At 44.5% G+C, this 18,023-nt stretch overlaps 1 protein-coding gene across 3 annotated transcripts in view; it reads left to right on the forward strand.

Annotated features, from left to right (window-relative positions):
- Nucleotides 1-18,023, forward strand: part of mef2aa (myocyte enhancer factor 2aa) — a 58,433-nt gene that overhangs the window by 34,783 nt on the left and 5,627 nt on the right. The window contains exons 4-7 of one of the 3 annotated variants that reach the window (XM_053426608.1): nucleotides 6,854-6,985; nucleotides 7,054-7,188; nucleotides 8,630-8,852; nucleotides 16,367-16,551. In XM_053426608.1, the coding sequence (XP_053282583.1) occupies nucleotides 6,854-6,985; nucleotides 7,054-7,188; nucleotides 8,630-8,852; nucleotides 16,367-16,551 (675 nt within the window). The remainder of the gene's footprint in view (nucleotides 1-6,853; nucleotides 6,986-7,053; nucleotides 7,189-8,629; nucleotides 8,853-16,366; nucleotides 16,552-18,023) is intronic. The other 2 variants (XM_053426607.1, XM_053426606.1) reach the window with 2 other exon arrangements.

The following is an 18,023-nucleotide window of genomic DNA, read 5'->3' on the forward strand; positions in this document are numbered from 1 at the left end:
CAAACTTTTGCATTTTGCTTCTTGGAACCAGTTTTAAGATGGCGAATTAGGTTAAGTTTGTTTGTCAAACACAAGAAGACACTTTATTGGGAATTATTTCTGTGGACATACATGGCTTTCACCTTGTCCCTGGCATGAACTTACCACGCTTCAACCCTCCTGTAAATAAGACTTGAGTCACCTCAGAGCAGTGGAAAAGTGAACTGTATCTTAATGCGTCAGCTTTCACAGAAAAGAAGATAACTGAGAGTTTGAGTTTGACTGGTTAGTCAGTGTGGAGCGGACTAGCAGCAGAGTGAGGTCGCAGATCTTTGCATAAACACATTCACATGACCCGTGTCGTAGTATGTTGATCAATTAACCAGTGCAGTGCCGGTCTAAACCTGCCTGTCATTTATGAAACTGTGGGAGTGAGCTAAAGTAATTGAGCCGTGGCAAGTTAAATAAAGATTGTAAATAAAGAACACTGCTATAGATGTTTAGTAGTATTTTTTACACTACTTTTCACTACTGGTTTGTGAGAAACAATGAGTGCTTTGAGTGGTCATCGACTAGAAAAGAGCTACATAAATACAGACCATTCATTACATAAGGTTAAAAAATCTCTCTTAACATTTGGACAGCACAACAAAAGGGCAAATCTATATTTAGTGGACCACGTCGTGAGTAGCGAGTGATTTAGGACACAGCCTCAAACTGTACACATAGGTACTTTAATTACTTCACGGCGGTGAAAATGTATTTTTCATTTATGCGTCAACTTTCACAGAAAATAAGATAACTGATAAATAACATTTCAGAGCTTTGTCACTCCTCCGTTTTAAAAATGTGTAGCTGGTAAAATCCATTTGTAGCCTCACAAATTGAGCTCAACCATAAACTGCATGTGTTGAATATGATCTAGGTCAGAAAGCGACAGTAGTCGGTTGGATGTGGTTGGGAGCGACGCTGGTTCCCGCTATGTTAATGATCACTAGGACCAAGAGCCGCGAGTCCACCCTCTGTGTTCTTCGGTGACCTTGTGCGCCGAGCGTCTGAAACGAGACCTTGCCTGTGTGCGCGGGCGGCTTCTGTGAGCTAGCTCGTTCAACAGTCAGCTTACCCTTGTGAACCCCTCCTCCCACCGTGCGTGCTGTGTGTCCAACCCCTTCCTGCCCAGGGGCTAGGACAGAGCAAGGCCTGCTGGGATTTGGTGTGGTGGGGACAACTGGGGGGGGGGGGGGGGGGGGGGGGGGGGGGGGGGGGGTTTAGTTGGCACCGTGCCACCTTCTCCCGGCTGCCGCGCCTGACCGTGGGGCAAAAAGGGATGCTGCTGGGTCTCAGATTGATGAGGACAGGTCTGTGGTCTGGGTATAGAGTGTTGCAGAACAGAATTCCTGCTGGCACATCCTGCCCTCTCTGCCCCCCCCCCCCCCCCCCCCCCAGCCCTCCGTACTCGCCTTATCGGAACTCCTAATTGTCCTTATGAATATTTTAGAGGCGAGCAGGAATGGGAGTTCAGGGTTGGGGGTATGGTTTCAAGGGCCCCTGACAGCTAATGATCAACTCAATGACCAGGGAGAGAGCGATAGCCGGAGAGTGAGACAGAGATACTGGGAGTGAAAAACCATCAGAGAGGTTTTCAATAATCCGTTTCTGTCTGGATTGTAATTTCCTCTGATCATTTTTTAATCTGTGCACCTTTTCTTTATGTGAAGTGGGAACCGAGTGCATGTTCCCATTCTTTTTAGATGGTGATGACATTGGTTTGCCTTCATCCTCAATTTGTAGTTTAATTCCCTCTAGTCTATACTGAAAGTGTGCAGTCCACTGATTGAGACTCTGCTCTCTGATTGTGGCAGCTAATAGCTTTGTCACTTCCGTCATTCACCAGAGTCTCAGAGCAGAGAGCTCTGAAGGGACCGCTCACCGCACTTCCAATTGCCTCTTATTCAGTAAAATGGGTGGGCTATATTTAATTGGCAATCCAGTCAGTCAAACGCAGGCGATAATTCACATAATTTAAGACAGAAAATTACGTATTTGTCTCTGTGGCGGCTTTAGATTCAGCGAACATGACTCACTTTGGATTAATGGCCCGCTGACTTTGAACTCTCGGTTCACCGCGGTCTGTCCAATGTCATTGTGATGTCAGGTGTGGATCGAATCTCACTTTGTATATTGTTTTTTTTTTTCTAACAGCTGCAAGACAACAATATGAAAATAAAATAAAGGTTGAGAGCTCGCCCCCTCCCGCTGCCCTTCCTGTCTCCCCCCTGAGTAACTTGACAATGGAGCGAGCCAAAGGAAGGACACGAGTCCAGCCTCATATCCTGATATCAGTCCGTAATGTGTAATGGTCATGAGATTAACGAGATATGTCTGGGAATTACAGAGGTCTCCTTATCTAATAGCCCCCCTCGCTCCCCACTCACAATATGTGGTGGAAAAAAGGAGCGAGAGGGAAGGCTTCCTATATTACAGTAACCTAGTGTTGCATGGGCAGTGGCATAGAGTTCCTGAAGATCAACAAAAAGAGGCTTTTATTCCCCTCAAGTGAAGACTGCAGCACCACAGGGGGAAAGGAAACATGATGGTAGTGGTAGTCTCTTAAGATGTTATATAAGAGCAGAAATATTCCGCCGCAGATAAAAGCCTTCCTATCAGCCGCCTCCCCATGCTGATTTCCTAGTATGTTCCCACTCAAAGAAGCCCTTTGATAAGCACATTAGATGGAACGGCCTGGACACAATAGTGATGTCATGTGGATTAGCACGCTACCTTGCTTAGCGTAGTGGCGGGCACAAGGGCTAATTCACAGCGGTGCGGGGCGAGAGGCTGGGACACCCGGCTGCAACCAGGCGAGGGTACTCGGCCCACTCCACAACAAGTGGTGAAAACGCAGCTTCCCCGCACTTCGGGGAGGGATGGAACCAACACAACATGCATTAAACACTCATGATGTACTCCACTGCTGAAACATTTCCTGTAATTTCCTGCCGCGTTGCCATTACGCCACAAGCTGTCTTGCTCATGGAGGGGCCGGTAATCCGAGCTGCGGTGCACCAGTCACAGGTCAGGTGGTGCTCCAGCAGAAGCGAAAGCCACTGTAAGTGTAGCCTTTTGCTGGGATTCGGGCACAACGGTGGAGAGTAGGGAAACAGCCTCATCGTGCCTTCATTTAAGCAGCCCACCCCCCTACAATTTTGAACTTCAGCTTGTATACCTAACCACTATCTCAGTCCTTTCATCCTCCGTCCTTTTCACGTACAGTACTCTACAGAACATGAATAAGTCAAATGCAGAAAGCTCTCCTGCTAAAACAGGACGGAGAACATCAGAGTAAAATGGTTTTCCAAGACTCACAGCCGCAGAGTAAATTGCCCCATTTCGCTGAAAGTACTTCTCAAGAAAAAAGTAATGTAGGTGGTTTATGTAATGGTTTAGGTTTTTATGTTTAATCCATTGAAGAGCGCTTGGTTAGGATTCAATTAGAAAGAAAAATGTCCCTATAGTGCTTGCAAGTAAATCCAAGGCCAAGAATTGAGCTCAATGCAGGCACGATGTGAAACGTTTAGGTCTAATAGAAATTCCATTGTGAAGAATAACATTAACAGAATCAGACAGAAACACTGTCACTCTCTGTTCTGAACACACTGTATCCTGCAAACCTGGAGAGGTACTTACTGTGCTGAATGTTCCCCATGGTTTCATAAGTTAGTAGTCGGGGCTCAAGTGGAGATGATGGATGGATGTTTTCTTCAGGATAAGGAAGCTTCAAGGCTTCCTGGGATGGAAGATTTTGTTTTTTTCTCTCCTCGAAGAGAATTTGAAGTACCGCACAAGCAAACTGATGGACACACTTACACGCAAACACAGACAATAGTGCCCGGCTTTGGTTTGACGTCAGGCCACTCAGAGCCAAATTTCTATCAATACAGGTTTGTGGTTGCTGTGAGAAAATAGCTGCTGGCCTTGGTCCCTCTCATCTTTGTGAGCCTCTCAGGGCCTTTGTGAATAGATTACACAAGTTTCCTTGTCTATACGCTAGGCAACCCCCCCACCCCTCCTATAATAAACAGCCCATCGTTCATGTTTTAAAAAATGCTACTGAAAATCTCATGCATTCACGTTCAGCCAAAATGCAAACACTGCCACTTGATTGAACGTTTTCAGATGCATTTTGCCCCTATGCTTTCATCAAACGGTTAACAATTCGGAAAGCAGTGATCTATTATTTTTTGTATTAGCGTGATCATCGTGGACTAAGTTTCACCGTTTCTAGGTCGGTTCGCTGTGGTGTCTGGAGCAATCTGCTGCATTGACACGTAAGAGCCCAGTTGATCTGGGGTCTGGTGACCTTCAGGGATACATGTGATCCATGCGGTCCCTTCTACGGCCATGTCTCTGCACGGCTGCCTCAGACAGGCCGGCACGGGGAGCCAGGTCCTGACAGGTGTTAGGAAGAGGGGCACCTGTTTGGCCATGTGCTGATTTAGTGATCCATTCACTGAGAGCTGTGGGCAGCGTCTGTGGAACACCCAGAACATGCCAAGTCATTTAACAGAGAATTAAAGCCAATGCTTTCCCAGGCCTTAACTGTTATATATACATTAGTAGCTCCACAGGGATGATTAGCGCTCGCACGCCAAATGTCGTTGTGTGCACACTGCTCCCCCGCATCACAGCTCCAGTGCATCGTTTTGAAGATAACATGTGTTGCAGTGATTCCTGTCGTGTATGGTGGAGCAGATCTGAGTGCTGAGTGCCTGTCTTTGTTTGCCGCTATCTGGTTCCCGCTCACCCACTGCGCTGCTGCAACCTTTCCCTACATGGCGTGGGCCAGTGGGTGCGGTGTGCTGAGGGCTGGCCAGGCTTGTTGTGAAAGTGGAGCAGCCCTGCCCCAAATCACACAGCCGTGCCTGACCGCTCCGACCGAGCTATTCACATAATGAGCAGGTTGGAGCTCAAATTTGCAGGTTAGGATGGGATCCTTGGCTCGGCGGGAGGAGAAAGTGCAGAGTTTAACCCCAGTAAACACAGGCCTTTCAGGACCCTAACTAAAGAGAACGCGCTCAGTAAACAGGAAATGAACCAGCAAGGCGTTTTCTTAGAATGAGAAGAATGCCACTGCTTTGTACCACACCAAACAGTAATGTATCTGTGGTACTGTGCTGGCCATTCATTATCCAGAGGCCTCCTCTCCCTCTCTCTCTCGCTCTCCTTTGGGCATTGTGGACACTTATGTCTGAAAAAATGTGGGGGCGCTTCTTTAAACTTCCTCATTTGTGTCTAAGCTGTGCGCAGCGCCACATTTCTGTCTGTACAGCTTCGATTAACATTGTTCTCATGCCCCAAACTGCACAGCCCTCAGAAACAGTGCAGAGTTTAATGAGCAGTGATATCATTCAGGGTGCCTCATAAAGCCGTGGCACCGTTTTGAGGGAAATGTGATGTACACTGAGGTTGTGGTGAGCAGCGCTGGGTTAGCCACATTGTCTGCACAGACCTAAACGTATTGTCACGCCGCTGTCAGAGGATGTAGCAGCTGTGGAAGTACCTTGCCACACACACACACACACAGACACGCTGACACACGCACACACACCCACACACAGAGAAAGAGAGAGAATAAGGTCTCATTAGTGTGTGTAGGTAACGCTCCTCCGGCTCCCTCCCTGACCCCTACATCCACAGGAGTCAGTGACCTTCCTGTAGACACGAGGCCTCCGCGGCAGCCCTCAGACAGGGCAGGGCGCTGCCGCGGACCTGCAGCCGCCTGATAGAGGAACCTTCAGAGCCACACATAAATCATGTTTTGATGTACGCTGCCTCGATATCACAAGCTGTCACATGCTGTCAGCGAGCCTTGTTAACACCGCTATTCAGAGCTGTAATGAGGAGCAGAGAACCGCCTGTACAAAAGTGAGCACAGTGTTCGGCATTTATTTGTTTAGTTGTACGACATGTGTTCCCCCCCCCCCCCCCGAAGTCAGAACAGGCTCTTTAGAACTCTGTGCACTCACGAGCCTTCTGCTTTTATAATAATTGTAAAAATGTCATGCTCAAACTGGCATTTTTGACCACACCTGATAATCCATTTCATCCCCCTATACATGGATGAGCTTGGAAAAGATCCCACGAGTGACAGCCCTACTGAATTACAGTGTGGGACAAACTGAAGTGCTCCTCTGTAAGAATCTTCTCATGCAGGGGCTCCTTTCCAGCTGGTTGGCTTATGATAACTGAAATATAATGAAAAATGCAAACATGCACTTGCAGCGGGAGGGGAGGATGAACAGAGCAGAGGGGTGGAGGGGCGGAAGCAGGAGGGGAAGTTCGAGGGGAAGAGACAAAAAAAGGGGGGAAGAGGATTTTGTTTCTCCGAACGCATCTGAAGGGTGAAAGAGTATTTCTGACATTTCAGTCTCTCCTTGTTCCAGAGCCTGGCTTTTAACTATGGATGCTGGAGCAGCCGTGAATGTTTTACTTTAACCATTAGAACAAGAATGACATATCTAAAGAAAAAGAAAAAAATTCAATAATTTCTATATATATATATATATATATATATATATATATATATACATTGTACATGTACTTTGTTGATGTCAAAACTGGGAAAATCCGCAGCAAATATTATATAAGATGTAAACATTTCGGAACAAAACTATCCATAATGTCAATAATAAAAATGTACATAAGAAACATAGAGAGAGAGTGCAACATGGTGTCAGATTATTAGAATAGTAACATTTTATTATTTTGGTACATGCTTGGTGTTTTTCAGGTCAAAACAATGTATGGCTAACAGAAGACAACAACAACCCACCTTGTATACTGTTTCTTTTGAACTGTGCAAATTTCATTTCAGAAATTGAGAAACAAAGGCCATAATGACTGTGCTAGTCCCGATCCCGATGACTGTTTCGGGCACAGCCCCCTCATGGACGACCATTTCGGCAAACTAAGCGAAGAGAGTGATTTAATGTACAAGCGCTGTGGTGTAAGTACTTTCCTCTGTCGCCTGCTCTTTTGTGTTGATCCCTGTCTTTATGTTGATGTTCACTACAGGCGCTAAACAAGAAAGAACACAGAGGTTGTGATAGCCCGGACCCCGATGCCTCATATGTCCTCACTCCTCACACAGAAGAAAAGTATAAAAAAATTAATGAGGAGTTTGATAATATGATGAGAAATCATAAAATCGTAAGTACTGTAAATGCACTGGTTTTGCTTGGCTTTGTGGCACAAAGGATTTTCACTCCTTTTGTTTTTTCATCTAACTTTTTTTCCTCTTTTTTTTTTTGACCCTATACCCCAGAACCTCTGTCGACTTCTTTCAGATCTACTGTAGCTTAAGATTAATGCCCTCTTCTCTGGGGGTGTTTTTTTTCTTTTTATTGATTTGTTCTGCAGCTGATATTTTGGCACACCCTGATAAGATCACATTTCATAAACAGTTGGAATGTTCCATTATTCTGCGGGAAAGATTATAAGCTGAATAATACCATGGTGATATTATCATATTTCAACACAAACAAACTTCATAACTTAGTAAATACTCATGAGTGTTTATCCCAAAGATCTGCATATTCTGTGTTTTAGGGATGAGTAATTTCCATCCCAAACCTGATTTCCAACTCATATCTCAACAGAAGCAAAGATTTTTTATTTTTATGGTTAAAATTTTTTGTAATTCAATTAAGTTTTTCAATTGAAATCCCCCTATTGCAGCTCTCTGGATGCATTCTAGCATTAAACGTCTCTTTTCCTGAGACAGTTCCGGCAGCAGAGTGTCCTCAGAGTTCACCGACACACACACACACTATCATTTAGCGTCTTCCCTCTCCCTCATCAAGTAACACAGCGGCTCACCCTCTAAACTACCGCAGATCTTTTTTGTGATCTTATCATGCGTGACAATATTAGAGACGTGCAAGAACACGGTGCTTACTAAAGAGTCATCTTCTCTCTGCTCCTGACTTGAGGGGCATCACTCTGCCATTAACCAACTAATGATAACACCCGACCGGCTCACTGGATAATGCTATGATGAATCGTTTCTCACTGCCACCTGTCATTCTCACTTGCGCTTTGCACAGTCAGCGCGTTGTAGGTAAATGTGTGTGTGAGTCACGACTCTTGTGGTTGTGATTCCCCCCCATCAGCCCTCTCTGTCATACAGAGAGACATATTAAAGCAGGGGTGGGGGGGTCTCTCAAAACCCAAACGTATGCCTGCCCCGCTGACTGCTGCAATGCCGAAGTGAACACCTGAATGCATGTCTTATTTGGATTTTTGTTTTCTGTGGTTTGTGTGCACTGTTGTAGCACTGGAGATTTGTGTATTCTACATGTAATGTGTTAATGAAAACATAAAATGCCCAATAGTCTAACCTTTATTCTTTTGCAGCTTTAGTAAAGCTCTCCCTGAATGTTTTGAGAATGTTTTTACTTTATTTAAGCTGAACTTCAGGGGCAGCTCTTTGTTAATGATGCCATGACAACCACTGCTCCATCAGATTTATCATCAGACCTTGGATTTTCATTGTGATTGTGTGTAAATATCTTCTTTTTGTGTGTGCGTCTGTGTGTTTGTGTCTGTGAATGTGTGTGTGTGTGTGTGTGTGTGTCTCCCTCCTCCACAGCCCTCAGCATTGCCTCAGCAGAACTTCTCCATGCATGTGGCTGTACCTGTATCCAACCCTAATGCCATGTACCAGCCGGGGGGGACTCTGGGCAGTCAGTCCCTGGCATCAGCCACCAGCTCTCTGAGCGACAGTGGGATGCTGTCCCCTCCGCAGGCCTCTCTGCACAGGAATGTGGGCTCCAGTGGAGGCCCCCAGAGGCCCACCAGTGCCGGCAATGCAGGTTGGTGGCTCGGCTCAGTCATTTGATCAGACGATGAGGATAATCCAGACTTTGGTTTTGATTTAATAGATCAACACACCTCTTTGATAATAACATCAAATTAATCCAATAGCATCATTTTTGTTTGTAGAAAAATGTGAAGATTCAAGTAAAACTGATCGCAGCCGTCAAATGTCTGGAAACAAAAGTTGCAAAATACTTATTGACAGATAAAAAAACAATCCTTCTGTTATTAAGTTAGCAATTTCTTGCGGATTACAGATACATAAACATTTAGGATAAGGATGTTTATTCTTTGTATCAAATTCAATATACTTTAACATTCAAGACCATTAAGCAATTGAATAATCCTGTAAAAATTACATATCACTATATTAATTTAAGGTTTAAGGATTACAACTTTTATTTGATGGTTGATATTTTTTAATGAAGGAATTTACTGTCATGCTATGGCCGTTACACTTTATACTCAAAAAACATTAACAAAATTTTTTTAAATAATACAGTTAATGTCTTTTACAGTCCAAGTTTGCTATCAATGTCCTCATCTACTGTATCTTATAATTATTCCTCATAGATAATTCATAGATTTCTTTGGTCGTTAAAGACATACATACTAGAGTTTACACAGTTTTTCCACAATGGCATTGGATATAAAGATGACATACTGTGTTTGTGTGGTACTTATTTTTTCACACCCTGAGTTGGCCCCTATCACACTTCTCAGTCTGTCAACATTGTGGCAAAATGATGTCAGTCTAGGCCCGTACTTGTACGACTGGTCTGACTCAGTCAGTGCAGAAGGCGTTTGCAGGATTCAGTTGCACCACATACGACAGAAGTACTAACAACAAGGTGTGAAATGCCTCATTCAAATTGAACCATACATCAGACCCACAAATTCACACGGGCTTTTAACTGTGGCTGGTTTTTCACCATATTCTCTCTTGATTATTTGTTGCGAGGTTGGATTTTTATTTGTATTAAACTGCATCAGCATATTTTCTTTTTCAATATTTGGTGTTAGTGTATTTCTTGAAAGTGTCTCTGTATGAAATTATTCATTTGACATTTAGGAGACACTCCAGTAGTTGCCTGAATTCCAAGAGAGTGAATAACTGTATGTTGAAGGTGCGCCCTCGTGGTGGAATGCTTGGTTTTCCACTCTTTCATCACATGGTGGATGTTTCCCAATGAGAACACAGGGGGGAGCACACACCTCCTCGTTCTGTGCTCAGTGAAGACACATCCACATGACATTTGGTCTGGCATCTCCATCACGTGCTCTGCTCGCCTCGCAGAAGGATGCAGATGGTTGATCCCATCACTCTGTGCATCTCATTAGGTGGCATGCTGGAAACCACAGACCTGTTTGTGCCAAGTGGTGCGGGCTCCGGCCCAGCGGGTAGGTCCTCCCGGAGAGATCCATGAGCTCTCTGTAGCTCTGCCCGATAGATCTGCGACTTAGCACGCGAGCTGGATAGTTGCGTGTCCATCTGCGATTGGTTCACGGCAGTTGTCGGTGTCACCGACTGATGGCGCCTTTTGCCTGATTATATTTTCAGCTCATGCAAAGGGGGACTGGTGTGTGTTCCTCCTCCCAACAGAGTTGTATCAGTATGATATGCTTGTTAAATGCATGTGGGGGAGAGCGGGCAGCGTTCTCACAGCGGTGTGTGTGCTCTTGAAAGGGGCAGCCAGGTGAGGTAATTAGCCGTCCAACTGTCTCTGGCAGAGAGATAAACGCAGCTCTTCATTTGGACTCGTCACCTCCGCGAGGCCTTCCCTCCTCCTGTTTCCTTCCCTCTATTGACAGGTGCATCTGCCCTCACACCCCCCCTCAGTCCAACCCCCCTCTACCCTGGCAGCCCTTAAAAGGCTGGAGAGGGTCTGTAAGATGCCTAGACCAGCATAACCCTGTCGGTATTCGGGCCATGACATCCCTCTAAGTCCTTCGGTACACAATGACCGGACAGCCTGTCACGGCTGCAATGTGCCGCGTGAGAGGCGGAGGCAGGTGGAGTTATAACTCTCTCCTCGTGAGCTCGCCGTATTCCATATAGTATTGCTGACAAAAATGCAGAATGTAGTTGCGAAAGCGCGTGACATTCGAAGATGATAACAAGCTGAAGGCCACAGGGATAAAAGGTCGAGGGGATATCTGATGAGGTATTGATTAGAAAGTATGACGAGCCCCCCCCCCCATCTCAGATTGGTTTACCGTCAGCAATTTAAAGGGAGCGACTTTGAAGTTTTGGGGTGTGGGTAGTTCCTCGGGGGTGGGGCACAGCGTTAGACCTCTGCCAGGGGGCGTCAGCGCTTGGCGCGGTGTGATCATGCAGCAGCTGTTGTTTGTACCGAGTGTGTAGAACAGCAGAGGCTACAGGGAGGGAGACCCCCCCCCCCCCCCCCCCCGCTGTCAGATGACCATTCCTGACATAGCTCTGATTTTTCACATGTAGCAGTTACGACCGCAGCAGGAGCCTTTCAAAGTGGCCAAATGGACGACTTTGGCCGTGTGACACCTCCTCTCCTGTTCAACAGTGGCCTCCATACAGAGAAGCTGGAGTGCATGTAAAATCCAAAAGTAAATCAACCCTTCTTTATTTCCCACTGTTTTAATTGTGGGATCTGGACGAGTGATTATGTAGGTATTAGTTGATTGTGAGGATTGTCTGTTCTGCAAGAATGTGACAGTGAACTTTGCCGGAGAGATTTTTGAAGCAAACACATTTCTGTTATGAGGAGAATAAGCAGAGTATTGTCGTTCTTATCTAGCGTCTGGTTTAGATAATATAGCTCAACAGCTACTATAATTTCAAAGGGTCATTCTGATGTTTTTTTGTGTGTGTGTGTGTTGCATGTGAGTGTCCTCTGTTATGCAACACGTCTGCGAGCTATACACATCCCTTCATTAATATTGGAGCGTTACAAGCTCTTGAAACACCATAACAAAGCATGTTTGTATGTTGGGCGCCTCACATCTGACAGCGGAATAAACAGTCCTGTCGAGGCACTGGTCCGTGTCAGTGCAAATTTGTTCACGCTGTTGGTTCTTTCTTTTTTATGACAACTTAATAAGATTTTACATGTAATCTATACAAATATCAAGTCATCTGTTTATGCAGAATTATATAAATACAAACACCAATCAAAAGTGCAATAAACCTCCAAGTTGAACATTCGTAACAATGACTATTCAATGACTATAGCCTAAGCTAACTTTAGGAGTGCATGGCGACAGTTGTTAGAAGCTTCCTAACACAACGTACAGGGAACATTAAACTGCCACTACCCCACACGGGAGATCAGGAGGGGGGGGAATTATGATAAGTGGTGATTGGCCTGTTAGCCCGGCGAGCGGGGGTCTCTCTGTGTGGAGTTTGCATGTTCATCATGTATCTGTGGGAGTTTTTATCTGTGCACTCTGGCTTCTCCCCACCATCCAGAGACATGCAGATTGGGGTTAGGTTGATTGGAGACTCTAAATCAGACATGGGCAAAGTACGGACCGTTGGGCTTTTTAATCCGGCCCGCCCAACTTTTCCAAATAAAAAAAAAAAAAACTAAACTAACAATATAGTAGCACATAAATGGCTATTACTTATAGCACTTTGTAGTTTTGATTTATTTTTTAAGAAATTGTACTTCCTCGCTTCTTGTTGTTCTGGGTTAGTACCATCGGGGTTGAATGCACTTATTGTAAGTCGCTTCGTATAAAACCGTCAGCTAAATTAAATTTGACCGGTAGTGTGGTGTATAGGGTTCGAAAGGGCACATGATCTCCTTTCACTTTTTCGCTTCGCCCTGTGAGCCCTTCTGTAAACTGAGCGGATCAAGGAAACGAAAAGTGGACAATGAGTGCCGAGTGTTTAACACGGAGTGGACAACAAAATACTTTTTCACTGAAGTCCAATCGAAGGTACAACATCAGCCGTCACTTTGCTACGAAGCATGCTAACTACGCTAGCGAGCAATCAATGCAAGAATGGGCGGCTACGGCTCAGAGGTTGGCGGCTAATTTACAGACTCGGCAAAAAAAAATCACCGACAAACTGCGATTCAAGAGTCAACTACCAATGCAAGTTTTTTTGGTGGCATTCTAAATAGCCAAGGCTAGCAAGCCTTTCTCTGAAAGGCGAGTTTTTGTTAAATTGCCTTGCAAATAAATGCTTTGCTACTTGTTAAAGACCAAGTCCTTTCATGTAATGATTTTTCCATGTCATTTATATCAGTTCACAAAAACACTCCAACCATCTGGTCCTGGCGCGGCCCTCTGACAAATTTTAGAACCCATTGTGGCCCGCGAGTCAAAAAGTTTGCCCACCCCTGCTCTTAATGATCCGTAGGATAAGCGGTACAGATAATAACGTAAAAACCTGTCTTCAAAGTTGGATGATGGTGGTGAATCTCATAAATGCTAAATAAAGAAGCAACAATTTGTTTATTTTGTTTATTTGTTTATTTAGAAGGATCCCCATTAGCTCTACCCTAAGACAGAGCTACTTTTAGTGGGGTCCACATTTAAGACATACATACAGATATCAAACATTTTAAAAAAAAACATTAAATACCAATATCAAACATTTAAAACATACGTTACATTATAAATATAAAGATGTTACATTATAGATATCAAAAGTTAATATACATACAAATAGTGATCATATAATATTACAAATATCAAAAATAAATTCAGTGGTTATGCAATATTACCTTTGTCATGATATAAAATACTGATATAGAAGCGAACAATGTGAGCGGTCTGCCACTTTTTGTAGAGTCTGCAGTTTTTAGCAAAAGTGTGAGGGTCAACTATGATAATATACCTGGTTTTCACAAGTCTTAACAAATCCCAGTGTGCACATCCCGGCCGGTCTCAGTTTTCTAAGACACAACAATAGGATTGTGCTCTTGTTCTCATTCATCAAGCCTTGTTCTCTTTTGCCTGAGCCTGACACACGTGGGACGTTGGGGCATAATAAGTCAGTGTTTTCGTTCCCCCGAACTTAAAATGAAAAGCTGAATGTTTCAGCTGTAAACACAGGGCCTTATGTAACGCCTCATCCCAGACCGTGTTAATAATTCAGGACAATGAACAGAAACCAAACAGCTTTCGACGTGCACAGCTTTCAGCCAGAGAGGATTTATTGGCACAGCCAGAAGAAAGTCTGGATATAGAATGAGGACAGACGCAAGTAAAGCCCACTGAAATGAAAAGCTGGTTCTCATTTTGTGAAACCCAAGTATTTGGTGCAGACATGTGTTTCTGCATCTCGGCAATTATCTCAAGCAAGTGTGCTGTTTAGTCATCGTCAGATATCTGAAGTCATAATCAGAGGCACATTGCAAAGATATGAAAGTCAGGTGGGTCGATCCAAGTCGGAATCAGCCAACTGAAGACAGCACTGAGTGGAGGTCTTTGCCTTGGGATGAACTGGCAAAGCGTCAAGCGTCACGCACTGGGACACTGAGTTGGTAAAGACCCCAGTACGACGTCAATGGCTACATTACTGTTGTAATCTAACAAAAGCATAAAAAAGCACAATGAAGAATGCAGGTGGGACACAGAAACAGATGTATTTGATAGAATAACTACAAATAGCCAAGAAAAATAATGTGTGCAAGATGCGCCAGGCGTGGAGTTGCCCATTCACATATCAAACATTTGCTGGAAGTTCACCAGTCACTTGGATAAGACGGAGACATGAGGAAAAAGACTGTTTCTCATGATCAACTTCAGGTTTTTAGCATGCCTTTGTTTTCACTGCACCGTTTATTTTAAGATATTTTTGGGGGCATTTTGCCTTTAGGGATAGGACGGTATGCGTGAAATGGAGAGAGAGAAAGAGAGAGAGAGAATCCCATGTGAGAATAGCCAAATGTCACAAAACCAGCTAATTGAATTTGGGCCTTCTCCACAAACACCTAACCATGTGTCATTAATAATGCAAATCACGTTTATTATATTGAGTCTTTTGTCTGTGGCTTTTTTCAGCTTTATGTTTTGACCTTTAATCTCAAGTTAAAATATCAGAGCCCTTCACAAATTGCATCACTGTAACCCGTTCCCTTACATCAACTAATATTTGTACTTACATCTCATTCCCTCTGAATGACATCTCCACTGCTTTTAATCAGATTTGCTATTTTTAGGGCCCTGGACGTACACTTGGCTAATTCTGTAAACATTAGTTTCTTGCAGCAGCCAAATACTGTGTGATCAAAGCCAGAGCCGACGGTGAATAGCTGCGTACACACTGTTGATTCAGCTGGGAGATACTATTGTAGGTGTTATAGCTGTTTATTTGACCATGAATTGTTGCGGTCCTTATCTGTAGTCAGAGGATCTATTGTTCCATTATGTCCCTGCACAAGAGCCCGCTCGTTGTGCGCGCACTTTGTGTTACGCCGGGATAAATCGGACACAATGGAGAAGTCAGCAACTTGTTGAAGTGCCACTGATCCGTTGATGCAGTGTGCGATAGCATTCATTAGCTCTTCCCGTTGTTTTCAGGATTTTCGTTTGGAGGTCGTAGCTTTAACTCAGACCTACATGAAGTGAAATTAATATGAAATTCAAGTGCACTTGATGCGTTGCTTTTGTTTGGTGAACCACTCATTGCGTTTGTGTTTGAGCGTATTTGTGTGGAAACTGCAGAATCCCACTGCAGACCTTGCACAGATGAGTCACGCTGCATCTTGGACCTTTGAAAAATAAATAACCAACTGTAGGTTGAGAAAAGCAGCAGGAATAAAACAGAAGAGATGCCGACAGATGTACTAAGAGCAGATCGCAGGGTGCAGGAAGTGAACAGCCATTTGCTTATTATGAACATCTTTGGATTAAGAGAGACACAATTAACATCGTCATCTACCACAAAAATATATAAGCAAAGAAAATCTCTAGAAAAACAATAAAAACTTCCTACAGAATTCCAATTATCTCTCCTCACCCAATGATAATATTTACCCTTTTCATGAGATATCAGTTTAGTGATGAATGTGTTGTATTAGGAAACTCCTAAATGAAGTTGTTGGGGACTTTTACTCTCTTTCTGATAAAGAGGAAATGGCTAATGTACAAACAAGGTGTGAATGTTAAAAGTAAAGTAACACTTTTTCTATTGTTTGTGAGCACAGTGTAAAAAAAACAACAACTAGGAGTTCTTTTATTGTTTTTATTCATTTGTAATGACTTCAGCTATTACTTTTAAGCAGTCACAGTACATTTGACAATCAACTGCTCCTCATCCCAAGACACAAAGAGCTGACTTTGATGTAATCATTCACAATAAAAATAAAAGGCTCATCAATTTTGAAATGGACATTTTATTATTGTAAATGTGCGGGATAATTATCCAAGTCTATTAAAACTTCCCAGAGGGTTGGAAACACTTAACGGCGTATGCAGGGAAACAGCGCTGTGTGAGAGGCTTGCCTGATGACTGCTGGTGTTGTCAGTCACAGTCCATGGTTTGATGATGTGTTTCTGTCGCCTTGTACCTCTGCAGGGAACGGTTTCGCTAACCCCAGGGGCTCCCCCGGCCTCCACAGCACGCCCAGCGGCAACGGCCTGGGTAAAGTCATGCCCACCAAGTCTCCACCGCCCCCCGGAGGGAACATGGGGATGGGAAACCGCAAGCCAGACCTGAGGGTTGTTATCCCTCCATCGAGCAAAGGGATGATGCCCCCGCTGGTGAGTACAGAGCTCCACCGCTGCACACGAGAAGAAACAACCCAAGGACCTCAGCGTCTTCCTGCCGCGGGGCAGAGCAGATCGATGTTTAGCGTCTTTATCCAGACTCTCAGAGCTGGGTTTTGCCTACACACATTTTTTGATGTTATCACAGCAGTGCAGCTCTCTGTTCTAGTGAGGTTGTCACCTTACCAAGGACTATATTTATCTGCCAAGTGGAACTCACTCACTCGCAGTGTGCAGGCCTCATCGGAGCTGCAGTCTTCACAGATCTGCAGCTCCAGTCTTGTATCTCTCGCTCAGCTATTCACATTTAAATGAGAGACTTTCTTTAATTATAATAATGAAGCTGCAGAGAGCTCTGACTGCAGCGAACACCTGAGGCTAAACTTCTCCTGGTCATATTTCAACATTTATAAAACATCGTAAATGGGGGGTTTCAGACATTGGCCACGAATGCACTGTTTCCAACTTTTCATGTTGCAGGTGTAGTCGGCAACAGAAGCCATGCCAGGAAAACGATTGTGTTTGGTAAATACACCTCAGGTTACCGTGGGTGCTCCTCTTTTTCCGAGCCTGGATCAGTGTTTTAAAATAACTGCGTGTTACCGTGCCGACCATGTGAAATCGGCGGAGCAGCACGGGTTGCCTTGCGAGAGAGAGGTCTGAAGCAGGTGGGGGGTGGGGGGGTGGAAGGTTCTGCTCCGTCTGAGCCGTCAGGGCGTTTTGGTGGTGGCCGTGGCAGGTCTGCAGACAGCCTGTCATTAGGCCATAATGGTATTAAATTAATCACATCTCGGTGTGACAGAGTGTAGATGAAGACTTAATCATGGGCCCAGGGTGTGAGCCAGATAATATCTTGTCGCCCTTGTCGTGTCTTCCTGCTGCTATTGATTGAGTGCGGGCATTAAGACAGCCCTGGTCTGGTCTGGTGGCAGTATGTCCCACCGCACCGAAAAAAAGATGGAGCTTCTGCTTCTTCTTTCAGCGCAGGGAGGAAAGGAAGTGCACCAAGATTCCTGGTTTAATCTCTTCCTAGTTTAGTTTCCCTCTCTGTTGCCCATAGTCCATAGACATGCAGGTAAGGCTGATTGGAAACACTAAATTACCAATAGGTGTGAGTTTGTCTGCAAGTGTCAGCCCTGTGATCGAGGGAGATGTGACGAGGATTTGGACAAAATGGTTCTTTGGGTATCACATTGAACCACAAACCCAAAATGAGTGTCCCAGTTGTTCCCTCCACTGTAAAAATCTAGATAAAGTAGCCAGCACGATTTTCCAGAGCGATCTACAGTTGCTCCGCTTCTTTTCTGTAACTCTGCCTCTCTTCTCTTCTTCCGCTGAGAACAGTCGGAGGAGGAGGAAATGGATTTGGTGAGTTTTGACAAATGCCTGGCGCAAATGGCTGCAAACGTGAACATGCTTCCGGTAATCACACGCACGCTAGACCGAGGGCGCTCGAGCCGGAGATT

This window comes from Pleuronectes platessa, chromosome 7 (assembly GCF_947347685.1).
Source record: "Pleuronectes platessa chromosome 7, fPlePla1.1, whole genome shotgun sequence".
NCBI lineage: Eukaryota > Metazoa > Chordata > Actinopteri > Pleuronectiformes > Pleuronectidae > Pleuronectes > Pleuronectes platessa.